General features: G+C 38.5%; 1 protein-coding gene across 1 annotated transcript; it reads right to left on the bottom strand.

The window, feature by feature from the left end:
- Positions 1–236: 236 nt before the first annotated feature.
- LRRC8B (leucine rich repeat containing 8 VRAC subunit B) lies at positions 237–20,649 on the bottom strand. The gene is made up of 5 exons (XM_030279121.4): positions 20,512–20,649; positions 7,980–8,034; positions 7,082–7,179; positions 4,227–6,385; positions 237–3,293 (listed from the first exon to the last, which is right to left on the bottom strand). Exons 4-5 carry the CDS (start codon positions 6,357–6,359, stop codon positions 3,021–3,023), a joined length of 2,406 nt encoding a protein of 801 aa, XP_030134981.4. The 5' UTR covers positions 6,360–6,385; positions 7,082–7,179; positions 7,980–8,034; positions 20,512–20,649; the 3' UTR covers positions 237–3,020.
- Between the last annotated feature and the right edge of the window lie 6,970 nt (positions 20,650–27,619).

The raw sequence follows: 27,619 nt of genomic DNA, 5'->3' as shown, positions 1-27,619 counted from the left end.
CAATTAAGAAGGAAATTTTGTTCCAAATCAACACAAGAACTTCTCTCCTGATCCAGAATATGAAAACTCTTTTGACATGGACCATAGTGTTTATTTCCCACCATTTTTCGTTATCTTCACACTATCCTGTAGAAGACAGACCTGCTACCACATAGATACAGACAGCTGGAAGCAAACTCCTGAGCTCTGCATTAAATGCAACATCTCTGATGAAAAATAAAGAACAGTTCATAGAATTGTAATGCAAACAAAAATTTAATCTTTAAACAAAATGTTCATGATACGGAAGGTCACAATACAAAGTTCTTAAACACAATATAACACAAACAAGTTGAAAAGCCTTTTTTTGATTGGAAATGATTATTTATACAAAGACTAGATGCCAACAATATTATTGTACAAAGTTTGACAGTGGAGTCATAAATTGATTCCCCGAAAATTCCCTTGTTTTGAAGAAACAGTGAATATTAAGGTAATGGCTGAAGTGAATTCAAGGAATTCAGAGTTACATTTGTTTCCATCCTCAATTCTAAGCACTTGGATTAGGTTTCATGGTACAAAAGGGATAGTAAAGGCACACTGTGGTTTGAAAACAAGGCTAGATAGCATAGCCTTTACATATTCTGGCTTTTGTCTGGGTGTTTTTTAAACACCAAAACATGCAGCTAAAATAATCCAACCCTCCTGAGGGGGTGCAGAGTGAACAAATTAAAGTCTGCAAAAACCATAACCCATTTAGCCTATAAAACAATATTACTATTAATTATACATTTGAGTCTCAAATTCTCTACCATTTTAGAAATGAAGTACCTTTTTCCAAGTTATTTCTGTTAATTCACTCCTGACAGAACTAGTGTAAAATGCACATTTAAGCTCATTTTTCATCTTCATCAGTTTGTTGATTATGGAAAAGGACTGATGCATTCCTAAAAAGGTGAAGCTACTGGCCAAGTCAATTACTTGCTGATTTAACTTTTCAAGACAGCTTCCTAATTTAGAAAAAAGCTTTAAAGAAAATGCTCGTTTAATCTGATAAAAATTATTAGACTGCAAGTTTTAAGTGTCAAATTCTGGCATAAAGTGTTCTTTAATGTTAGGTTATGAAGTCCAGACAGGCCTATTGCAATTATTAACACAAGTCTTGCCACAGGGGTGTAAGTCAATGCATTGTGGTTTAATCACATGTACCACAGCTAGCTCTGTTGATGAACCATGTCAATTCCTACGGAACTGTTATACAACTCAAAATTAATTAACAGAGTTTGGAGGAGTTACATATGGACATTATGAAACACTGTTCAAGCAGCACTGGTCTGCACATAAATACAACAAACCGGTTTAAACTAAACATTTCTAGAACTACATAGAAAGCAATTGGTTTTACCACATTTTGGTTCCCTGAGAAGAAAAGTGCTCCAACTACAAAGGTCTTTGGAATGCCATCAGTACAGCGGATAAACATGCACCTCTTGCACTGCTCCTGCAAAGACATCTAATTTCATGTTGATCAGACTTGTTTGGGCATTTTCATTCAAAATAATATTACATTCCACAAAACTGACAGTGGAATGGGAGCAAGAGATGACTAAAAGTAGTCTAGTACTAAAACTAGTTTTATCTGTGATGATTTATTATTACAAACTGGAATGCAGTTTGTCAGCACACTTTTTGAACACAAAGTCATTAAGGGCAGTTTACTTCATCTGCTTAACCCATAACTGAGATTGGTTGTTGAAAACTGTATTATGTTAAAATTTTAAAATGTATTTTTGGAAAGAATGCTAACCTCTTCTTTCCCCAGGGGAATAACATGTTTCTGGTGAACATGATAAACATAATGAGAATTAAGACTTCAAATATAATAAAACAGCGCACAGCAGAAGAATGAAGTCAGGAAACATTTTATTTCCATCCAGTTTTGCAAGTATTAAGGATGGCATAAGAGTTTATCCCACCACTATGATTTATGAAATTATTACATCCCTAGAAGAGGCAAAGCTTATAATGCTTCCTGTCTTTTCCTCCCAAATGCTTATAAGTTGTTTGATTATTTAGTTTGTTTTATCTGTGTCTTTCTGTCCCTATCTAATACAAACCTCAAACCTCCTTCATCCTCTCCCCAATAACTGGGTGTGGAGAAGCTGCACTGAGGCAGTCAGTAATGAGAAGTTATAAAAATATTAATCAGCAACATACACTACACTAACACCTGGAATGCTCACAACATACAGAAGACAACTTTGCAACTATACTGTGTTCTGTTTGCCATCATAGTTTCTGAAGATCAGAAATGTAAGATTGGTTCTCTAGGACATGCGCACAACCGTTACTTCTGATTCCTCCCAATTTCTAGGCAACAATTAATTCTGTATTTACCATTTTTAAGACAAAATGCTGAAACCAGTTCTAGGTATTTAATAGCAAGATTCAAATGGCATCTTCCACAATTATAGAATTAATGCTTAGTACTTGTCAAAAGCTTTTAAAAATTAAGTTATGTTGAAAAATTACTTTCTGTATACCCCATGCAATTAAACGGCTCATATAGTTTAAACTTTTAATTTAATAAATCCTAATTACAGAAGAGTTCATATTTAGAAACTAATTCCAGACAGTTCTTAGACCTCATATGGCAGGAATAAAACTATTTTAAATCATCACTCTCAACAGAAAAAATTCTCATAGGAAAGAAGTATATACACTCTCACTAAAGCCAGGCAATCATCTCTTCTTTTTCAATACTACCATAAACATTTAGCTGAATTATTTCAATCAGTAGAACCTAACCAACAATTCATGTTCCAAAATTAAAACATGTTTACCTGTAAAAGGCTGCGTCTTTTGTTTGAATCTGAATAAATTTTTCTTTTCCAATACAATCAACTCAGTTCAATGCATTTAAGTTTAAGACTGATTTTTAAATTGCTCTCTGTCCTTCACTCCTCTCTACCTATACAGATCTTTAGAGAGATATTAAGCAAGACTTGTAGAATGCAACGATGCAGAGCTTCATTTTAAACTTAGGACTTATCTGAGCATGCCTGCAAACGCTCTCTTACACGAGGTGGAAGTGTTTTTAACAACCTTTCTTCTACAATTAGATTATTTCGCTTTAAGAGCTGACATTCTTCCAGTTCAGCAGGAAGTGATTCAAGATAGTTTCCAATGAGCTCTAACTGAACAAGATTCAGTAGCTGACCCACAAAAGGGGACAAATCCATCAGACTGTTATTTCCCAGAAGAAGAAATTGCAGCTTTTTGCACTGAAATAATCCATCAGGCAGCATTTCAATCTAGAAAAAGGAAAGAGAAGAACAAAAATAAAGTACATTAGAAGGTGCAGCTATGTGCAGCTGCATGTTTTGACATTTCTTCTTTTTATTTTAGGGTAAAAAACCCTCTTAGTTTATGAAAGGAAGAGTGTAATTCCTCTATCATTATGTGATCAAGTGCTTGAGAGCACTACAATGGTTTTATTATCCCTGTTTTCTTACAAAGCTGCTCAGCTCCTGGCAGAGGCCAAGCCTGGAAGGAGGAGCACGCAGAACTGCACGCAGACGTGTGCTGGTGGAGAGGAAGAGCCTACTATTCCTAAGAATCCCTTATTGAAGAAAGCACAGACTGTGGAGAGACATTAGCAGCTCCTGTGTTGTGAAAGCTGTACAAGGAGTTATCTGTGCATACAGTTGTCCTTGCCCACCCTACTGACACCTAACATCCAAAACCAGCTTCACCAATGTAAACAAAGGAGTCGCAAGCCTGAGCTCCACACTAATAAGCCAGACAGTTTAGCACTGATTGTGAGGTTACCAACCATATTTATTTCCCTCTTCCCAGTCATACACCTGAGCTGCTCATCAACCACCTGCTCATTTACTTTAACCTTCAGTTTGACATTTCAAGGTAAAGAGTAAACACTGTTCACTTCCACTAAAATACTACATAGGATTGACAACTGCAGGGAAAGGGAAGATCTGTTTCTGCAGCCATGCTAACCTATACCTTCTCTGGATCAAAGCCCTTAAGCAGCTACAAATCAGGATAGTACTTATTCAGCATTATGTGAGCTTTGCTGATACCAAAGCTTTAGTAATTAAACAAGCACCACCCCTTTTTTCTGGGTTTTACTTTAATCGTGAACACCACAAAAGCTAGAGGCTATTCCAGAAGAAATAGCAGCTTAAGTCTGTTTTTGGTTTTGAGTAGTAATTCAAAGTTCTACTTACATGGTTTTTTGTCAAAGCCAAGTACTGCAGGTTGGTCAGATAACCGATTTCTTCAGGGATGGAGGTTAGCTTATTATAGCTAAGATCCAAATAGTGTAACTTTCTACAAAGAAATAGCTGCAATGGAACATTCTTAATATTATTATAATTTAGATACAACTGTTCCAGGTTTGATAATGCACCAATCTGCACTGGGACATACGAAATACTGTTGTGCCACAATTTTAAGCAAGAAAGATTTTTAAGATGTTGGAAACTAATTATTTCTTCCACTGTTCTGAGATTATTTTCTTTTAAGTCAATTTCATGCAAATTGTTTAGGGTAAAAATGGAATGGGGAATGCGCTCTAAATCACAGCAGATTAGTTCCAAGGTTCTCAGGTTTACCAGCTTCTTCAGGTTATTTAGCACTATCAGTTTATTTCCCTCATTGTTGATAGACAAGTGTTGTAAAGAAGGCAGAAGATCTGTAATCACTTGAGGTATACGGGAAAGGTTGTTTTTTAAGTGAATTGATCTCAGATTTTTTAGCCCCTGAAAGCCATCATTGTATATGGAGTTGTGATGATCTAGCATGAAATATCCTGTTAAACACAGTTCTTGTAGGTTTTTTAGATGAAAGACCCAAAATGGAATTCTTCCCATCTCACTAGACTTCAAACGCAAGGTTTTCAGAGTTTCTTCTAAAAAGTTGACTGCTGGATAATCCATCGTTAGTGATGAGTGATAAACATTGAGTTCTTTGAGATTGACAAGCTGGGTCACAGCTGAAGGAAGTTTGGCTTCAGGAATAAGTTCCAGGCTTAGAACTTCTATTTCTGTCAGTTCAAAGACACTGTCTGGAAGACCATTTAACATGAAAAGGTGAAGTTCAGTCTTGTCTTGGGAGTTTCTTACTAGTTTATTTCTCAGTTTTTCCACTGACCATTCATTGTTAAGATTTATCTGTTTGAGTTCATTTTCACTCAAATCAGACAGGAATATTGAGAATCGTTGGGAATAAAGAGGATCATACTGATCTGCCAAGTGAAGAATAAATGCGAAGTCATTCTTCACATCAGGTATATCAGTGTAATTACTTTTCTCTCTCAATTTCTCAAAAGAGTATTGTTTAAGTGAACTTCTTAACATCCACCACAAACTATAAGTACAAGTTAATCCATAGAAGATCACTAAAACAACATAAAATGAAGCCAAAACTTTAAAAATTTCTGCTAGCGAATAAACACACTGGTACCTTTTGTAGCCTGTAAAGGCTTGAACATTAACTACACAATCAATTTCAAGTGTAATAAACGATAAATAGTAGGGGACATAAATTACTATTATAACAACTACAAAGACTTTCACTATAATCTGTTTCATATACACTGTGTATACGACATCCTTTTCTTCGGCATGTACTCTGAATTTCTTCACTTTTTCAAATATAGCTTTAGCTTGTTCCCCTTCTTTTTTGTCAAGAACACTGGAATTTTCTCTTCCAGTTGTTTCCAAGCCATGTTGTGAATATGGCAGGGACTGTCTGCTGGCCCCTATGTCTCCTGAACTCTGAGGTGATGAAATCACTGTTTTTGATTTGGCTATCGGCAACTTCCTCGCAGACTGCTCAGCAACTGTTTCGGAGAGGGCACGCGTTGTCCAGGGAGAGTCGAAACACTTCTGAAGAACGGCTACAAAGTGCTCAAGCCTGGAACTTGTACTAGGATAGTAAAGCCAGAAATTACTGCAAGCTGCAAAAATAAAGGTATGCAAAAGCACTAGGTATGGAAAAAATTTGGCAAACCAGTGAAGCTGTCGCTCATAACAGACTGCATCAATGTAGGAATACTGCTGCCGATGGAGATAATTCTGGATTTTAAGCGGGATGATTATCGGTGCTGTCGAGCTAGTTGACATGTTAAGGTTGGCTTTAACTAAATCCCAAGGCACAGCACAATGATTGTCAAATTCTAGCTTGCAAGGAAGACAACACAATACTCTGGTTTGAGTAAGCTGGAGAGCCCCTGCAAGCACAGCAACTAGCAGCATTATCATGGTGAGGTAATACCAGAAGACATCCCACCATGGTTTTAGTATGTGGTAGGATGACTGGGCATCTGCTAAGCATTTGAGTTCTGTTAGCGTGATCATGACTTTCACCTGTAAGAGAACAGCAGCTGGTACAAGAAAAAAAAAAAAAACAGAAAAGACATTCTTAGAGAATTGTTAAAAACAATTTATCGCACCATTAAATACTTGAAGTTTATTATTGTTTTCGCAGTTCTAAATATGTGTAACATGTGGCCTAGACTCCAGAGCATAGGAAAAGGATCCAAGAAATTCTGGGACCTGACCCCAGCCATCATCTCATGGATTTATTTTAAGGAAAGGTACTTGGGAGTGCAAAAACTTAAAGAGTGAAACTAGCATGAGAGAAGGTATATTAAAACCTAACATTTGGGTACTGCTGCAGTATAAGCAACAAACAGGTATAAGTCAAAGAAATGGCAGATGTATTATTAACAGTCCTTACATAAGTGATATCTTATTTATGAAGAATTCCAGAATCAGAGCGGTACATTAACATGATGGCTCTTGTAATTTAGAACTTTCTACCAGATTAAATAAATCTGCCCAATTAAAAATACTCAAATTCCCAAAAAGCCCTTCTTATATGTAACTCTACATCTTCTACCATCAAGAGAATTAAGCATATTGGCAGAATTAAAATTAGGGTGGCACAATGTATTATTGCTCAGTATTGTTTTATATATATATATATATATATATATATATATATATATATATATATATATATATATATATATATGACACATTTAGCTCCCAGAATCATAATTTTTATTCATACTTACTTTACTAATTAAAGACAATAAAAAACAGCACTGCTCAGTCAGGAGGTCTACACCTTTTAAAATTCCTTGGACATGACATCTTTACATTTGTCTTCATTCTGGATGGAGAAAACATTGAATACACTTATTTAATGGCTTACGTAAATAAAGAGCAAACATTTTAGCTTTCATTACAACTGCTGCCTCATTATGCTTCCATTAAGCTCTGCATTACTACAGCTACATGAAATGGAACAGGATGTATATATATGATCATGCAGCATGCAAAGTCAAAGTTTTGCAGTCACATCAACAGAAAAATCTCTGAACACCCAGGGAAACTGCCTACAGCTAAGCCCCATTTCAACAAGGAAGTAATTTTTTTTTCCCCCCAAATAACTGTGAACTTGTTACTTGGGAAACTGACCCCCACCTGGCCACACTCTCCTTTCAGGCACTTGTAGAGACTGGTAAGTTCCCCCTGAACCTCCTTTTCTGCCGGATGAGCTCCAGCAGCTGCTCCTCACAGAACCTGTGCTCCACACCCTCCCCCAGCTCCACTGTCCTTCTCTGGGCTCATTCCAGCCCCTCAATACCTTTCTTGTAGTCAAGGGCCCAGAACTGGAAACAGCACTCGAGGTGGGACCTCACCAGTGATGAGCACAGGGAAGTGCCCTGGTCCCCCTGGCTACACTGTTTGTGATACAGACCAGGATGCCATTGCCCCTACCTGGGCACACTTGGCTCTTGCTTATAATATATTGATATTTCAATTTTAAACAGAGATGACAAACTTGTAAAAAGTCAGACAGTAGCTGAACCTGATTCTTACTCCACATTCAAGTGGAAAGAATGACCAAAAATAAATTAACCCTTCTTGTGATGACAAAGCTATTTATAATAGAATACAAAAACTTACCAGGCCCACCCAAGGGAAAGCAGCTGAAGAAGGACTGGATGGTTACAGTACACTCCTGTAAGGAAAATAAATTGTCATGAGATTGTGAAATATTTAGACTCCAAAAACTGTGAATATTAGAACAGCAGTTCATTACTGTTTCCACAACAGCATTTCAAAGAGCCAACATCTATGAGTAAAAGATCTAAAGATCTACAAGACGCCACCCCCTTCAAATTATCTACTTGTTCACTATCTGAAAGTTGCTTATCCTAAAGTAGAGAACCTAATGGCTTCTCTCATTGTCCCCTTTCTAAGCACTAAAACCCATTTAAGCTCAACAGTTTTTGCACTGACAAAGTTACAAGTTCTGCAGCTGATATGCTCTACACAGCAGAAAAATAGCAATTTCTTTAATTGCTCCACTTCAACTTCCAAAGCACATCCCAAATGCCTTTAAAATGAGTTCTTTTGACATAATTCTTGTGGTTTGAATATAAATTTGTCAGTATAAAAGCACATAGAGATACTAAACCCACTCAAATGAAGGCTTTTATTCTGCAATGAATACCTGGATCACATCTTGACTCAAGCCAAACATGCTTGATTTGAATGTAAACAAAAGAAAATAAAAAACATTTTTTTCCCTTCCAGCCTAAAATTTAAACCAGTCAATTCTTCTTGCTTGAAGTTTGTTATAAAAATGAAAGACCTGGGACCTCTGTTAAAGTTATAAAGAACACACTAAGATTAATATGTTGAATGATTAAACAAAGTAAGATCAAAAGGTAAAAATAGCAAATTTTTAATAAAGAAATACACTTGAAAAGTCAAAATTATCACTAAATTGGCTAAGAGTTTAACATAGTGTGAAAGGTCTAATGAGCAAGAGGATGGGAACAATTCTTTTCCTGACAAATGTGTAAACCTCATCAGGGACTTGGGGAGATATTAATGTTTCAAGATGATTTATATAACTAAATGTTTACTGGAGTATTCTTGGGGAATAAGCATATCTGCTCAGGACAAAGGACAAAATTCAGAGTACAATAAAACAGTTAACTCTCTTTGATAAAGCACTTTCCCTAAAATTTACAAAAAGAAGAACAGAAAATTAAACTTAAGCCAATTCTGTGAAAATCATTTTGGTATACTTAAGAGTATGCATCACTCAATACACCTTTTTCAACTAATGACATAATGCTAAAAAAAAAAAAGGGCTTTCTTTCTGTACAGACCGAGAACTCAGTCTGAAGCTGACCCATGTCACTTTGTGAGGTTTGTTTCTATAAAATGCTTTGTCACCTCTCTGCCTTGCAATGAAAAGCTGTTAGTCCCCATTCCAGAAAAAAGACTACATTCTTGCTGTGGTTTTACAACACCTTCCAGCAGAAAGCAAACGTCACAATATTAAGTATTTAAATACTTGAAAGCAGGTCTGGTGAGTGGCTACTTTTTGAAGTCTTCCAATGAACAATGTGTATCCATTTCTCTGTTTATGAAATAAAGTTTCCCATTGGAGGCATACACAGTATATACAATTGTAACATAAATGAGAATTATTGATTATAATTTTGCTGAAGACTTTTTTCTTTCAAATCCTATCTGTACACCAAGAGTGGCTAATCAAATGGAATAATGGTGAACTGTAATGGATTTTATAAACTCATCTCCAGCAGCTTTCAACGCATATCAAAGCCATGAAAGCTTTTCAAAGTGGCCTAACTCAATTGGCAATCTTTCTTAAAAGAAGAAAGAAAGAAGCTTAGCTCCAGGCAAAATGATGACTTCAGGAGAGTTACTCCAGACCAATACAGAGACATAGGCCAGAAAAATAAAGTAATAAAGATCACTAATATTGAGGTAATTTTTAGTTACTTCAAGACTTATTAAATCAGAGCAACAGAAACATATCCAGAATGTGAATAAAAGACTCTAATTTTGAAAAATATTATCTATAAGCACCAGACAGCCACCACCACCCCCATCTGCCAAAAGGGTACTTAGTACTGCATTACTCTGTCCTTTGGTCATTGCTCACAAGAGTTTTAGGCACATTTAGTCAAGGGTCAGGGATGTCTTTGCAGCAAGGCAATTACCTTGCTTGGCCTCCCTAAATAGTATTCAACTGGTGTTTCTGACATACTAATTTAATCAAAATAGATTTAGGCAACTAAAGCTTTATACAACTACTTAACAGGTACTCCCCTGGCCCCTCTGATTTGCTTTTTCCCCCTCCTCCTCAAGAAACACACACACCAAGTTTTCAGCAAGTCTCTTTAACTCTTGCAGCTGCTTTTCAGCCTAGGTAAGGAGATGATGACATACTAATTAATGTATCTGTTTTATCAATTTTCTATCAAAAATCATTCCTGAACTACAGTACCAACTTACCAACTAGCTAGTTTAAATAGAGCACTTTTTCTTCTCAAGTTTTGGATGGAAAATTAAGTTCGGCAATAAACTAAACACATCATCAGTTTTCCTTCATAGGCAGTTTTGAGACTCCCCTGTGAGATTCTCAGTACCTGTTTATGATTTCATATGCAAGCCTGAGTCTTGCAAGTAAACCCTCATGAAAATCCCCAAAGGAACAAAAGTAAACAAACGTTACCCATACACATACACATCACCCAAACTAGCTATTTACTGGCAAAACCTTTTCCTTTTATTGGCATGTTACTGCTTCCTTTCTCAACTATTCTGTAGAACAGCAAACAGTGAGGTACTGCAGGAGTTCTGGTGCAGGTGGCTCCATAAACAATGATACTGCCATACTTACTCTTACCAGAAGCATTTACACAACTGCCTCTTTTTTCAAGCTGTGTTTCTTTCAGAATCTGTACTTTGGTCACCTGTGTGCATGCACAGATTCAGTTGTAGAACCTTTTACATAGGGATTGTGGTTTTGAATCTGTATTCCACTGAATGCTGAACAACACATACAAGATTAGAGAAAGCTTCTTTCCAGCTCCTTCTGAAGAACATCACAGGTGACAATTAAACATGTGTGATTATCCTTTTGTATTTAAAACAAATCCAAAGACATTCCCACACTCTACAATAAACAGCATGTTCCTCAAGCAGTGGATCTTCAACACTACGTACACATTATTCCAACTTTGCCATATCAACTCCTCAAATAATCAAAGACCTAAAGTCCTTCCATATACTCAGAAATTACAACTACAGACAATCTCAACCATGTGTACCTGGACTGGCTAGAGGCCCTTGCCTTTCTTAAACACTCCTGCTCTCAAGACAGCTGAACATAAGGTGTAGAACAGTAAGAGCAAAGTTTTATACTGCTTAAAAATCAGTCTTTGCTCTCTGGGGAAGGCTTACATGAATCTATATAGCCAAGTAATTTCTAGGGGAAAAGAACTGCAAACATTGTTTAAAATTTAGTGAGTTAGGCTACACTAACATTTTTACTTTACAAGATTTACCCGTCTCTGCTACCCTTCTCTGCTACAACTTCAGAGGTAACTGCACAGCCCATAATTTGATTTAAAAAAATCTTAAAAGCAAGCAACTACTGCCTCACTCTACCACTACCACATCTTCATGAAGCTGAGAAAAACAAAAGTAGAACATGGCAAGTATATCTCAGCTTCTTGAACTGCCTAAAAGCTTGAACATTCCCAGGTTTAACACAAAAGGCCTTAGGCAGGGAAAAAAAAAACCCAACTTAAAAGCAGTTTCACCCTTCTTTCTCTCTCTGGTACACTTAACATACGAAAAATACTTTATATAGTCGGAAGTCTTTATAAAGTTGCAGTCTAATCTAAATTGAAAATATGCCTTACTCCAATTTGATTTGCTTTACAAGCACAATACTTATTCTTGAAATCTGACTGTGCAGGATTAGATATGTTATATTATGCCTTTCCTTCCTATGCCTGCAGCCTCCAAAAAAGATCACTGTCTTCCTTGAGCCATATTAACTTCCCATTAAATATCACTGATATCCAAGTATTGAGCCTTTTCTCTATTCAAAGAAGGTCACTCAAGAGATAAACTTTGGTTGTAAAAGCTGTCACTGTTCAAACACTCACTACGGAGAGGGACCACATTTAAACATTCCAGTTGCCTAAAATGACATACCTGTGAGCCACAATTGGTTAGCTCTGCTCAAGTGCATAAAGTTACTTGAGCTTAACTATCACCAGCAGATGGGAGGGTAAAAAGTCCACTATCTTGAAGATTAAATTCTGTAATGAAGTTGCATTATAAGATTTGCATTTAAAAGTTAAGTGGCCTTTTTATTTCATTCTAGTCTAGCCCATAGAGAAATTTCAAATACAAATTCACATTCAGATATAAATATTTTACTAGTAAAAGCACTTTCTCCAGCCTTCTCCTCTTATGAAGGATCATGTTCTAGCTGAAATAGGTCACAACCTATGCTGCTAGAAAGTGAGAAAAAGATTCAGTTTAAACCCAAGTTTAAAACCAGAGATAGGTGAGACAATCAGTTTACACAAAACCCCTACAAAATAAAATGTAGAAAAATTGGTAAGTAGGTACAAACCTAAGTTTCTGAAAAAGTATTTTGCAGAGTTAAATATATAGTTATAAGACTTCTAATGGTAAGAAAATACAGTAAAATGAAAGGTAGACCAGCTTTGTTTTCATGTAATTGCATCAACATTACTGATCTCTTTGAGAACAAGCTGTCTACTTGTCCAGAGCCTCTAATTCCATTTGTAGCCATGGTGCTTTCTAAGATCCCTAATGAACCAAGCAGAATCTAGACTCTGAATCAAATTTGAGCATTTCAATGTTTTTTACAGCTTTGCTGTCTCAGTACTATTCTCAAACTCAGAAATACATTTTTTCAATATATAAATTAAGGTTATAACTTAAAACTTGAGACATATCAGCCTCTAAAATACTGACTAAAATATCAATGGAAGCATCTGTTCAGAAGAGAGTGCTTTATATTGATCATACAATAAATACTTACCTAGTTTCCCATATTTAATTAATATATAATTTGTCTTTATTGGAAAATCTAGCACTCTTGTTTGCTCCATTAATTTACATTTCTCCAAGCAGCTGTATACTTCACATATTTGACTTTGAAAAGGAAATTATTGGAGGAACTTGCCAGCAATGATGCAGCTCTCAGAGCAGCAAAGGCTGTCCTTCATTAATACTCAAAAAAAATACTCGCAGCAACAAGGGGCACCATCCTCATACAAACCTAATGGGTATGTCTTAAGAGCCTTATTGTCTCAATTAAAAAAAGGCAACAAAACCAGAATCAGAACTGCTCAAAGGAATGGTGACTTAAGAAAGGACAATAAAGGAACGGGCTTTCTAGCATAAGAGAAAGAAGAATGAGAATACAGTGGGGATGGAGACAATGAGAGAGAATTGTATTGGAAATGTATCTGCCTTCTTAGACCAGAAGCACATAGTCCATCAGTGCTCAGCTAATGCTAATTTAAACCACAGGAGACAACTCTCTCCAGAGATGACTGCAGGCATGCCATCCTGTCAAGCATTCCAGTGCAAATGTGTCACGGCAGATACCAGGGAATTGGCGCGGTTCACACTCTCAAGTGATATCTAGAAGAATAGGCCTCCTTTGTCATTCCCTCATCTCCCAAGTAGGTTTTAAAGTCAGTAACTCAGTTCTAAAGATACTACAGTCTTTACTTCCAAGTTCCAAAGAAATCTTGGAGCAAGTTTGGAACATTAAATATGAAAAGTCTCCTTGGTTCTCCACCTGTTCTTTCCTAAACAAGTATGACGACACCAAAATCAGCCTCCTCAGTTCCAGCCTAGGTCTTTTAACCGCACCAGAAACCATCTCACACAACAGTACATCAAGTCCTTCATCCCAGAACTAGCACAGCTAACACAGAGTCAGACACCTTCCAACTGCATGAAATAATATTTTCCAAGTTTGCTTATTATACCTTTTTGTTCTTGTAACCATGTTTCTGGATCTTTCTCATGCTGGGAAGTATGACTACATAACCATAAGACAATGGTATCAGCAGTATCCCTCCACCATTCTGAATGGGTATCAATGGCACATATTTTATTTTGCATACCAAGATAAGTATTACAATAGAAAATTAATTTTTATCCCTTTAGTTTCTGTAAGTCAGAGAGATATAATGCCAATTCATCATGCTGCCATGCTCAGGACATCAGAAAGCAAAGCAGAGAGAACATCAGAGAATATTCACAACTTAAATACTATCAGATTTTTCTACAAGCAGATTCTTTATTTATAGTATAGCTTATTATTTTCAGTCTTCAAGAGCAGTAACAATACAAAGGAGCCAGCAGCATAAACCAGTAAGAGACCCTCTTTCCTTGTGAAAATGCAAGGAATTGCTCATACACCCTCTTTCCTTTTTCACTGTTCTTCTCAATAAAACCATAAATGACCAAAGACATTTGAAACAGCCAAGACAACTTCAGTAACTTTACTGGAAACCAGTCTGAAATAAGAGAATATTCTCAGAAGGAAGAACTTGGAAATATGTCCATAAACCTGAACCAGCTCTGAATTAATTTCTCAAGCACCATCAAGAGTGCTGCTGTCACAGCAGAATAAAGTACACTGACTACAAATCCTACTTAAGAAGTCAAGTAAGCATTTGGGTCAATTTTGTCATCCACAAGAATATCACGTTGCTATAACTAGGCTATCAACATCATTTGTTACATGGCAATGTAATACCACATGTACTCGGGTATTAACTAAAGCAGGTTCATATTCTGATTTGCTTCTTCTAAATAAAGGAATAAGGAATTCAAACACACTGCATTTAGACAATGATGGAAGGTGCCAACATTTTCCATATTACTTTTGCAGAGAGAAGAATACTAAAATCCAGTGGTTATAGTTATTCAGAACCTCCATTCTACATTAATTTCCTAGCTCAAACATTGCTTTCCAATACAATACCCATACCTAACCAAGTTAATAATTTACTTCTGACAGGTGAATCGCTTCATACAAGTAATTTTCTTTCTTTCCAACTCAAACTTAACAACTGTAAAATTATGGTAACATTTCCGCCATTCTCTAAAAATTATTTAAAGGAGGAATATTATACACTAATAATTTCTTACTAGGTATTTAGCTGTTTTGGATTGTACTAAGTTTCTGTTTGGTTCTGATAGCTAGAAATACATGCTATTCCTTCTCCTAATAATGGTCAAACAGTTATCACCTTTGTCTGATCTCAGAAATATTAATTTGTATTTGCAGTCCCCATTCTATCTAAAATAATTCTGATGTTTCCAAAATGTGAACGGTTATCTAATAAAATAACTTAAAATTTCAACATTTGGCTGAAGAAATGATACCGAAATTTTTTCAATATTTATAGACTGCTAAGACCAAGCAGCATTCTCTCAGGATAGCAGATGCTGAGAATGGAAACAGCAACTGAGGTCATAAAAAATATATACCAAATGTATTCTATCTCTGCAAGATAATTATTACCATGTACAAATATAGCCACAAGATTCAAGATTGGTCGAAAAATAGTCTTTTCGTTTTAAGTTTTCCTGATGTTGTGTATTAATGGAGAACCTTCTAGAAGGGAATATTATTACTTCCACAGACAAGAACTTAATTGCATCTAGGAAAATGTAATTATCAGGGCAGCAATACAGAAACACATTTCACTCTATTAGTTCTGACATCAGAAAGCTGATTTAGATTTTCAGTAGTGGCTCATATCTCCTTTTAGAAGGAGCAGGTTTTCATCTTGTTTAACAGGAAAGAGTTACTCGGGAATGCCAGCCTGACAAGCAGAAACTCGATTCTAGATGTTTGGTCTAAACAGATAAAATAGAATAATAAGAACAGATAAATTGATTTCCAATTGATATCTGACGCAAACTCAGACACTCTTTTTGTATGCAAGCTCTCCTGAAACTCATTATCTTTTTAAAGAATATCCCCAACCCAAAGTAAGACAAAGAAAAACTTGAGACTGGAATCAAATACAAGCCTGCTTGAAATGGAAACTGAACAGGCTTTACCAATCCTCCAGCAGTGTGCAATCTGGCTGCACAATCCCCTCAGCCTCTTAAGTATCTTCCTATTCATATTGCTTTGCATTATATATTTACTGATTGGATAAAGCAACCAGCTACAGCTCTTCTTTTAATAAAATGAACAGACTGAAAGACAAATTTCACATTTCACACCCTGTGTGGCAGTGTATGTACAAACTGCATGCCTAAACATAACTGTACAGTTCAGAGCTGCACATATGCATGGGATCAGGAGAGCTGAAAGCCGTGTTGTACCTATCAGAAACATCTCCTAGAACAATGCTAAGTTTCAGAACCACAAACAAGTGATCAGACTTGAATTCTACAGTAAATCCACAGTAATCCTGCTTTGTTTCCTGAACAAACACAAAGTTAGTTCAGGACCTCTGTTCACGCGTTGTACTTCCATCAAACCCAAGTGTGCTGTGCGAGTCTCCAACTGCGCAAAATTTCCTTTTTTGAGCAGGCTGTCTGAAGGGACCCAACAGCTGGGAAGGTTTTTCAGATAGCAGTATTAATCAGAAACACACTTTGGTAGGAAGCCAAGTTTAAGAACTACAAAAACAAGAGTCAAGGTTTTATCATCACCTGAATCAATTAAGAACTTTGAAGTAAAAAACCTCAAGCCCCATATTTGTAAGAAACTAAATAATAATTTGAAGCAAAGCAGACACTGCTTTTAACTCCTCTTCGGTAAAGCACTTGAGTATTGACATAACCCATCTCACTTCAATTAAGCAATAATTTTCCCAACTTTGTAGTCAGTATCACTGCAAAGTTAGTATTTAAACAATGTTAATGTTTAATAAAAAGTGTTTATTTGGAAAAGGTACTGGAAAACCAACAATCAGTTTCACACTTGCATTGGCATAGGTTGGAAATTAAAGTTTATCTTGTGAATAATTTAAACACAAGCTAGAAACAAACAGCTTTTAGTTAAAAATTTTCAAATTCCCTCCCTTCTTCAAATATTTTGGATTACATAACAAATGCGCACCAAGATTTTGCTTTAATTCAGATGGAAAAATTAGTTCAAAGGACTAATACTTCAGCATTAAAAACAATGTGCTATTGTTACATTTCAGCTCAGTAGCTCATCATATTTGGATGCAGATCATTTTTTTTAGCTACCAGAAAGTAGCTAAATAAATATTTCACAACCTGAACTAGTCACAGAATACTGGTATTTTCCCCAGAAAACTAAGGCAATAATGTCTGGGAAATAAGGGGTTACATTTTCTGGGGTTTGAAATAAGAGCTCTAAAAATCAATGTCACTTTAATTAAGCCTGAGCAAACTACATGACCACAGTTTTGTAGCTGTTGTGTCACAAAACTGAAACTTTGCTAACTAAAATCACAATTCAAACTACCGTCTCACAAAGAAATAAAGTGTTTGTAACAATGCCTAAATTCTACTCACAATTAGTAGCAACCAGATTGTGTTTCTCCCGTATTCTAATTGGTATCACTGGACCCCTTACCAGCATTTTAATCCCTTTAGTTTCTCACAGGCAACTAAATTCTCAATTTTAGAATAAGAATTTGCATTCCAGTTTACAGCATCCAAACATACTTGGAGGCTGAACCCTTATGGTGGAAATGCAGTCACATAATTTGTTTCAGTGTGTGGAAATACATTATTTTGAAACAGAGCAACACCAATGAGAATTAAATTGAAAAACTCCATTACAAGTTCTCCACAATTCCCTTCTGATTGTTGAAAGACCCTAGAATCCTCATGGTGTACATCAGAAGAGAGTATGTCAGCACTGTCCCTTGAACTGCATTTGTAACAGCTTTACTGAGAGCTGCATCATCTGCCTTCCTTCCAACATACTACACCACTACAAAGCACATATTTTCATATTGGTAAGTTTAAATCAAATAGCTGGGAAACTATTCATAAGTATATGACCCTTTAGTTCAATAGTGAATTACAATTTGATTTCAACAAGCTAAAAATTAAATCCAGAACTCATTGGTAGCAGACTAACAACTCTTGGGGAAAATAATCCCCAAACACAAGTACAATAAACTGAAGCCCACTCACCAAGTCTGGTAAAACTCTAACTGGAATGTTACAACCTATACCACTTAAACATTAAAGAAAGCATATGTAAACTTTAGAATATTAATTCTACTTTACATTTCTCAACCTTCTACATGGTGACCCATGATATCTGAACCAAATAGCTTCATGACCACAGCACAGACTGCTAACTTACCTTTAAAAAGAGTAACTGCAAAAGCAACAGGCAGAATATCACTATTTACAAGACAAAAGCTGAACAGCTGTTACAAGAATGCCTAAGGATAAATACAGCCCACAGGTTAGCGCTTAGAATACAGAGAGCAGCATGAAACATTTAGATAGGCAACACAGAGACCCATAAAAACCACACCTTATCCCCTTAGTCACATGAAACATCCATTTCTAATCCTAGCTGAGCAAAGCTTTCTGGCTTTAGCAGTAGGTACTGTAAGCTGAAGTAGCATTACCAGTACCACAGTCTCTTGCTACCTGTAGCACATCAGGCAGAGCAAGCACAGCAGCAACTAAAGCAAGACAAGATTTCCCCCTCCATCCCCCTTCAGAAACCCCTATGAAAAATACTTCTTCGACAATGACATACTGCTCTACAAGGTTTGTTTTACAATGCTGAAATACTGATGGATGTTTCTTTAGCACTGTTGATCCCTCTCTAAAAATTAGTCAACATGTTTTCATTAACTTCAAACAACAGCTGTATTGGTAACTTGTAATAAACAAAAGGCAATTTTCTCCTCATAAAAACCATGTTTTCCTGAAAAAGGAAACAAATACAAGCCAGACCAGCAACTCCCTTCTCTCAAAAGCGTAAGGGAACTGGCAAGTTAATACAGCACTATTTCTAAAAGTTACATGAATCCTACTGAAGTTATAAGTCAACTGCATTATGTGAATGTAAAATAAAGCAGAATGTAATAATATATGCTAGTGTAAAACTCTCCAATAAACAATTGTTATCTGGCTACAACAGAATGCTTTAAACACTCAAGAAAACTCTTTAAAAATCCCCCCTGTATCATATATTAACTACTGCTTCTCTTCCATAATCATTCTCATTTCCACTCTCTTTTCATTTCATGTCCTTTGCGCTGTTCAGGGCCACAGATACTGAAGGAAAGTTATCTCTTCTATTCCACACATTGTTATCTGAGCTACATGGATTCTGAAGAAAAGCTACATGGATTCTGAAGAAAACATGTACAATATAGATGGAAAATACTTAATAAATTCTACAAGTACTGTAAGATTTCACTACTTAAACCTCATGGGCTTTTCTTCACCACTCTCTTTAAGTTAAATAAGACAGGCCAGTAAGGCCTAATCTGTTGCCCTTCCTGCTAGGAAGGTACTTAAGAAAAAATTCCAAGATAACTAAAACAATTGATGCCTTACCTTATCCTTCCAGCAAACAAAGAAAGCTGAAAGTCAGCAGAAGATACAGCATAAAGACTTGAATAAATAATAATAAACCACATCACTTCCAGCTTGTTCAAGGACTACCTCACAGGTATAGTTTTAAATGACTACAATAGGGGCCAATTCAAACACAGTTTACCTGACCAGCATAATTAATTACATTATTAATATAAAATTAAGCTTTAGGGAAATCTACTTTAATCACTCCTACGTAACTAGTCAACTGCAGCATTCACTATGGTCAAATTCTGACCCAGAGCCAGGAAGTTGCCCCAGTTTCCCTGAGAAGAAGGGCACAAAGTCAGCCTGGCGCCACTTGCACAACTCGGCCAGGGCGCAAAGAGAGGCTGCTACAGGATCCCTGACTAGCTGGGACGAGAAACGCATTGACCAGGCAGGAGAAAGGAAGACAACGACAAACAGAACGGTTTTTGTTCCACACGCAGAACTGTCAGGCCTCAACGCGGAGTTAACCCTTTTCTCCCTGGCGCGGAGGCTGGGACTTGCTCCCGCCTGCCCCTTGCTCGAGGGCAGGTGCCGCCGGCGCTCCCGGGGCCGAAGGGCGGCTGCTCGCCCAGCCGGGCGAGCCCGGGGCGGAGGAGAGCGGCCCCAGGCGACCTGTAGCGCCCGGGTCACTCGAGGACACGCGCAGATATCGGTTACGCAAACCACACAGCGGTTTTCGCCGAGCTCCGCCCGCGGGCCCCGGGGCGGCCACGGACCCGCTCGGCGCCCCACGGCCGGTCCCGCTCTGCCTCGGCTGGCCCGCGGGGCCACGGCAGGTGAGCGGCCCCGCTGCCCGGCGCCGCCGAGGGACGGGGCGGCCGCCACGCAGGCTCACCGGCCCGCCCGACGAGCGGCGCCGGGCACCCCGCAGGACGGCAGCGCCCTCCCGCTCCGCTGGCGGAGGGGCAACCCCGGGAAAAGCGGGGACCGCGAGAGCTGCCCTCGGAAAGCCCCGCTCCGCGCCGCTCCCCTCCTTCCGCCCGTGCTCCCTCGCTCGCCGGGGCCGCGGGGCACCTGTCAGCGGCAGCCGCCCCTCCCTTACCTGCGGCCGCCGCCCCCCGGCCCGCCCGCGCAGCGGCGCTGGGTCCGCGCGCTCCGTCCGCGCGGCAGCCGGCGGCGCAGCGCGAGGCACCGGCTCCAACCGGCGCGTCTGGGGCGGGCCCGCCGGTGTCACGTTACCGCTCGCGCAGCCAATGGGCGCGGCCGGCGGCGCCGCTGACGGGCCGGGGCGGGGGAGCTGCGGCGGACAAAAGCGCCGCGCTCGGCCCCGGCCCGGCCCCGCCGCTCACCTGCGGAGCCGCCTCACCGCCCCTCACGCACACCGGGGAGCTCCCGGTACCCCGGCCGGCTCAGAGCCCCTTGCTCCCGGCCCGCAGGCAGCAACCCCCACCTCCGTGCCGGCGTTTAAATAACCCGAGCGTTGGAAGAGGTGGAGGAAGTGAGAAAGCCATTGTCGCCGGCCGTTAGCAAATAAAAATAGAGACGGCGACACTTGCGAAATGCACTTTAATCCCACCGGAGGCTTCGGCTGGGACGGGGTGCGGATCCCGGAGCGGCCCGACCCCCGCTGGGGCGGGCGGAAGGATCGGGGCTGGGGATGCGGGAGCGGCACCGCGCGGGTGCGTTCGGGATGAGCTCCCGCCCCAGCCGCGGCACCGCCGCTGCGAATGTCCTGCTGCACCGGGGGTCTCCTCCCGGGGCCAGGGACACCCAACACCTTTCTGACAGGAACGGTCTGGTCTCTGCGGCCAGGCTCTTCTGTGGCTCTTTATTCCACTGAAAACCCGATATCGATATTATAAAGTTCACAATTAAACACAACGTTTTTAAAAAGTCATAATTAATTTGACTTTCCTACTTCACCTGCTCCAGTGGGCAGTGCAGCTCCCTTCTCCAGATGTCTGAAGTGGCCAGTTCTGCTGGGTAAAGGCATGAAAACCTGAAAGAAAAATTTGATTCCTACCTAGATTTCTACAAAAACTGGGACGAATGGGCTCTGTCTCCTTCCTCTTAGTCGTGCAAACAGCTCAATCTACTCAAGTAATTGTCCTGACATATTTTCATTATTAGTAGTGCCATTGCAAGGACCTAGTATAAACTCTATTTACTCTATTTACAGTACACTCTATTTACTCCTTACACTGGCTCTGCTATGGTAATGTTTATTCTCTGTCTAGTCATCAATTTCGTGGAAAAAGAGACTATTTTCAAAATAACGCTTTTTGTCAGTGAAACACAAAAGTCCTTTTCTCTGCAGCTGTTCAAATCTGCCTTCATTTTAAATAGCAAAGACACTAAATTTTAGAAAAGCTAACAATTTTAAACTTGCATTCACAGTTTTCAAATATGTTTTCAGTACACATTTAGCTAGTAGTGTTAGTTTCAATTTAAAAGAGACATTAAAATAAATAATACTTTTGAGGAAGCACCAGCATTGCACTGGAGCCAAAAGTGAAAATAATTAAAAGGGAACCTCACTTTTTAATGCAAACTTGTAGAAATACCAATGAAGAGGTGTGTTGAAAAAAAAAAAAAACAAAAAACCACCGTTTGTTTTTCTAGTTTGCAGTCCCGGTGGTAGCCTAGCAGGGAATGTATTTGTTTTAGGCTGATGGTTTCTGCTTAGGGTATGTACACTGATAGTAATCTAACCTCAGAGAAACAGCTGCTGTCACCACAAAGATGTCAACATTGTGGCATTGTCTGCAATTACCGCTCCAAGAGTGGTTGGTGAGGTTTGGTAAACAGCAGAGAACAGGCCAGTCTCTTCCCAGGAGACCAATTCCCTTTTGTCTCATGACCTGCCGCCTCCTTAGCTGGCTGCATCATCAAGACAAATTTTCTGCTCTATTGGGGTTTCCCTGAGGAATTTTTAAATCCATTTTACAGGGACTATTTCTCCCCTCCATGAGCAAAATAAATAAAAGTACATCTTGTTTTATAATCTTGCTTTCTACTAACACAAAAAGGAAAAGTCTTTTTCTGGGATCTGCCATATTTTCTTTTTGTCAGCAATATACTAGGAAGACAAATTCATGTTTGACTAAATTATAAAACCAAGACTGAATTAAGTCAGAACACAGAAGTTAATGCTCATAAGGTTCATAATTTCTTGAACAGAAGATTTCAGCACAGTTATCTAGGTTTAGTTCTTTACTCTGGGTAAATATAGATACTGGGTAGCTCGTAGGGAAGCACAAGGGGAGGACTCAGCCTGTCAGCCACACCATACCAATCTCTGAACAAAGGAAATATTTGGTTAACACTTTACTCAAAACCAGCACCATTTTAGCAGTGCAGCTACTCACTGTATACTTAGCCAATCAAGCTCATCTTTAAGGCCAGCTTAGTGACAATTATTTCAGGATGAATTTCTTCCAGTCTTTTTCAAGCAACATTATCTAGAAAATGTTCTTCAAGCTCCAACACCCATTCTATTTTGTGACAGCCATCTATAAGGTACTGAAAGACAACAGCTTGACAATACTGTGAAAGTTGAGCTTCCTTTCACACATTCTGCCATCCCCTGATTTTTTTTTACTTGCTATTTAGATGTCACAAACACAACTATATGTGTGTGTATATGTATATATATATATATATATATATATATATATATGAAATAATTATTTCAAATGTTATGCTTGGTGTGACTATTGGGTATCCAGAGCATCTGCTTCAACCCCTTCACTTGTACAATTTTGGGAAATCCCATGTAGTAAGAAAAGGAAAGCTATATAGGAAAGTGCTGTATATTTAAAAGAGCAATACAGTCAGAATTTCACTTTAAAATATTTGCTATTGAAAATTCTTTCTAATATTACAGAGATTATATTTCTCTTGTCTTTTAGCCCTCCAGCAGTGTTTGGAGTTGCAGGAGCAGCAGCATCTTGATCGGTGATCATGCTGGCAGCAGTATCTGAAGCTGAGCCTGTTCTGTAAATAAAGGACCCTATGACAATTGCTTTGCAATCACCAAGTGCATTTCTGCCTATATGATTCTCAGGATTCTGTCTTTCGATTTGAATGGCTACAGGTGAAGCATGAACAATCGGACCACAACTCTTTAACTCTTAAAATTCCATACTACCATTTATTCTATTCAAGATAATAAAAAACATGTAAGCTTCATAGTTATTAATATAGTTTCATTTAATTCCCTGGTATATCCTTATTATCTTACTTGCTCTTTCTGGCATTTGCTAAAGCTTCTTTGTCTTCTACTGACAATTTAGAAATCACATGTTCCATACGCTCCAGGTCATTGATTCCTGGTGCTCGCAGTGACCAACAAAGGCTCTCCTGCAGGGACGGGAATTTTAGAACAACACTTCCCTCTGCCGGACCCGCGGGCAGTCACAGCTCTGCCTGCCCGAGGGACCTGCGCTCCTTCCTCTGCCTCTTGCTCCGACAAGAGCCTGCTCCTCCCAGGCCGCCCGGGACAGTGCGGAACTAGCAAAGCTCAAAAGAATTCATCTGATGAATAGGATAATCATAAAAATTTCATCGAGTATCAACTGGACAGAAATATCAATATACTTTCTTCTCAAGACAGGAATATCTCAAAGCCATAGATAATGCGAAAACCGGGAGTCTCAGGGTCTGACACTTCATATTCCCTCCAAAACCCTGACAGCTTTATGCAAGATGAAATTAGAACAATATTTAAAAATACCATTTACCCCAATAATCATGCATTTATTTCTTTATAGTGTGTAAATATATAGGGCCATGCAGGGGAAAAAAAAATAAAGGACAGTTAAGAAGAATTGTCTGCACCTCTTGTGACTCTATGAAAGCTAAGATGGTGCTACAGTGAATTTTAATTGAGTGACACACTTCCTACCTGGCTATCTGTTCCAAACTGCTTGCAATAATCAGAGTATGACATTTTACAGGGAGGTTGATGGAAGCTACTATATTCAGATACAACTATCTTGACTTCAAATCATTAGTGGTTAGAATATTGTCCTCAGCTGAGGGTGAGCATTAGAAGGAAGGGGACAGAGAACTGCAGAGATACATGAGTAAGACTGTGCTTAAATCACGCCCTTCACAAGGACGGGACCTGGTCCCAGTGCAGTGCTCCTAACACGTGCTCCTAACTCATAAGAATACCACTGTAAAACATAATTAAGCATTTTACTGAACAAAGATTCTGTTCACATACTCTGCTGAATGAAGGCTTTTAGTGGGCTTCAAAACATAGGAAGAAGATGAATAAGCTGAAGATAGAAGAAGGGGAGTAGAAAATACAGATATAATTGCTGTGTGTCTGCTAGAATGCTACAAACAAATAATAATGATAAAAAAATTAGTGCTTTGATATTCAAATAACATTCACTCCTATTGCTCAAAAAATGCTTTGACTCCACTGTACAATTCTAGTATTGCAAGTAGAAGTTATAAAAATGCAATTAAGAATCTAGCACTTGAAACACTACATCGCATGATTTGCTGCAGAAATACGCTTCAGTGTATTCTTATGCAGATTCTGGTTTCTCTCAACTATCCTGGGCCTCTTTCACTTATATCTTATTTTTTACATTTCATTCACCTTGCACAGGGGAGAGAAATTTACACCTAATAAATATTTCATAAATGCCTGCTTCTGTTTTGCCCAGAACTCTTGCAAAGTCTTGAATTTCTTGAATTCAGCACTTGTACGTGGACAACTTTATGCTTGCTAGAAATCAGAAGTCCTCCAGTAGGGAACTCCTGACTGTGTTGTTTTATATCATCACTGCTCTTTTGCTTGTTAGGCCTCAAACATGCATCCCTGATTTCAGCTGGGACAGCCCAAGAGGGTCACTCCCTTCAAGTTTTCTCTTGTTGCTGATTATAGTCCCCAGCTAATTTTTCATCAGAAGTTGCTGTTGCCTCAGATCTGCAGCCTGGTTTAGGTGTGATGCTGCTCCCCACTTTGGCGTTATCCAAACTAAGTGAATCAGTTAAACACTCTTAGTTACAAGGTTTCACTTCGCATCATTTTGAAACACTCAGTTTGGGATCTACCAGTATAGGCTGTTTCCCCTTTAACTTGCCCTTACAAAAAAACAGTATCTGCTCCTCACCTTGCAGTCTCTGATCCTCAGGGAAACTGTTACATCAAAAGACCAAAGGCAAATCATTTGTATTTCAGCACACATTTAATCTGGATCATCTTCTCATTCCCTTCAGTCTTCTTTTTGGATGTGTATTTTGAACTTGGTCAGTAATTTATCTGAAAAAAACATTCCCAAAATCCCTTCAGAGAGTGTACACATAAATTCTTTACTATTTGAAGCCCGTGCCAGAAAAAAATGTCACCGAATCACTTTCTGCTAGGTTGAGGAACCCATAAGAAAAAAATGTCTCTGCTACATCTCAAAAGAAACTTGCTTTATGTCTTCTAGAGAGCATGGGAAAAATAAGGCAAGAAGGTCTGTTATACCAAAATATCTTTACCTCAATTCAAATACAAGAAAGGTACCGCTGAAATTTGTCAGAAAAATACTTCCATTTTCATACTTTATTTCATTTTTATTAATGGCATGATTCTACAGGGGAAAAAAACCCTAATTTTGTCCACAAACCCTCACTACATAAAAAATACTTTTTTATAATACTTCTAAATTTTATAAAAAAGTCAAAGGCCCATAGACACAGTATAAGATCAGCATTGGTGGTATGAAAAATTCCAAATAAATTAATTGTTTGTGCTACTGCTAAGAAATGCTAGAGCTTTCCAACACCTGCTTCACTCTGCAGTTGCATTCAATTTTCTTACTCATATTTTCATTAAAAATGTATGAGGTCATTTAAAATTGGAGTCCTCTCAGCACCTTCTAAGATTATCTCTTTAGAGGCAATAAAGCAAGTATAATCTGAATTCCAGGATCACATTAATTGGCCATTATGCCTTTTTTAAAACAGTGCCAAGCTTATACAGTAACTATTATCTGATAAGCAAATTGTAACAGTGCAGGCTACCAGGAAAGGAAAGAAAAACTCATTATTTTTTAATGAGAATCAAAATAAATGCTTACTGCACAACCTCTTATAGGGAGTTCCTTGGCATATATTTGAAATGTTTAATCACAAAACAATGTAGTCAGATATGAGTCATACACCTCACCCCAAATGACTGAAAAATCCTATGCATTTGTTTAATGCTCCATACTCTGAGTAATATGGAAAATTCTCACTGAAGTACTTCCAGCTTCCTAGATTTCCCTTATGCAATCCAGTGTTAGTCACACAGTGTGGGAGCAGAGTCACATTCCCTTCTCAATCCAGATGCTGGCAGGACTCAGCCTTTAGGAATAAAGCTGGGCTTGTGGGATATTTGGGCTATACTTCTTCATCTGTATTATCCTACATTCTTTTCAAGATGGCACACTAATTCCTCATCTCCTCAACTAAGGATTTGCAAAGGACAAGATTCACTCTCTTTCTTGAGCAGGGCTTGCAGTCACAGCATGGCAGACTGTGAAGTGGCAGCAGGGTCATGGGCCAGGGGTAAGGATGGTCCCTCCCACCCAAGAGACTCCAAATTATCCATGGCTGAGAGGTGTGTGGGTATCTGCCTAATCCACTGCACAGGCATGCCTACAGGACACCGAGCTGCTGCAGAGCCTGCCTTCCTGTGCTTTTGCTTGAAAAGCAGGACTTGAAAAGCATAGCTGGGCAATTCTGAGGGAGCAAAGGAATTGAGGAAGAAAATGAGAAGAGGAATTGTGAGCAAAGAGATTCTCTCATCTGCTGTCCAGTGGATTTTGTAATGAGAAAAACAGGCTTTTGTCCGTTTCTTGTTAGTAAACAAATCTGTGACAAAGACTTGTATGTCCCATCAGTAATGAAATGGTTTTTCTTTTCAATGAAAAAAATCTTTAGAGCCTTAAATTCATATAAAAAGGAAATTACCACACATATCTGCTTTTTGGAACTGCCACATATAAGGTTTTATTTTTATGATTTGTATAATACCACTTTGGAAAGTATTGGCTATATGCCAAGGAAAATCTGATTTAAATTTTATGTTTTTCATTTCTACTTTGATTTGACCAAGATACAGTTTTATTAGAATCTTATCTACTGCAGCTGGAGCTGAAAATTCTGATGGACAAAACATAGCTGAAGTCAGCTGATTTTTTATGGACTGTTAATAG

Source organism: Taeniopygia guttata, chromosome 8 (assembly GCF_048771995.1).
Source record: "Taeniopygia guttata chromosome 8, bTaeGut7.mat, whole genome shotgun sequence".
In the NCBI taxonomy this organism is placed as follows: domain Eukaryota; kingdom Metazoa; phylum Chordata; class Aves; order Passeriformes; family Estrildidae; genus Taeniopygia; species Taeniopygia guttata.
This window is presented reverse-complemented; position numbering and strand designations above follow the sequence as displayed.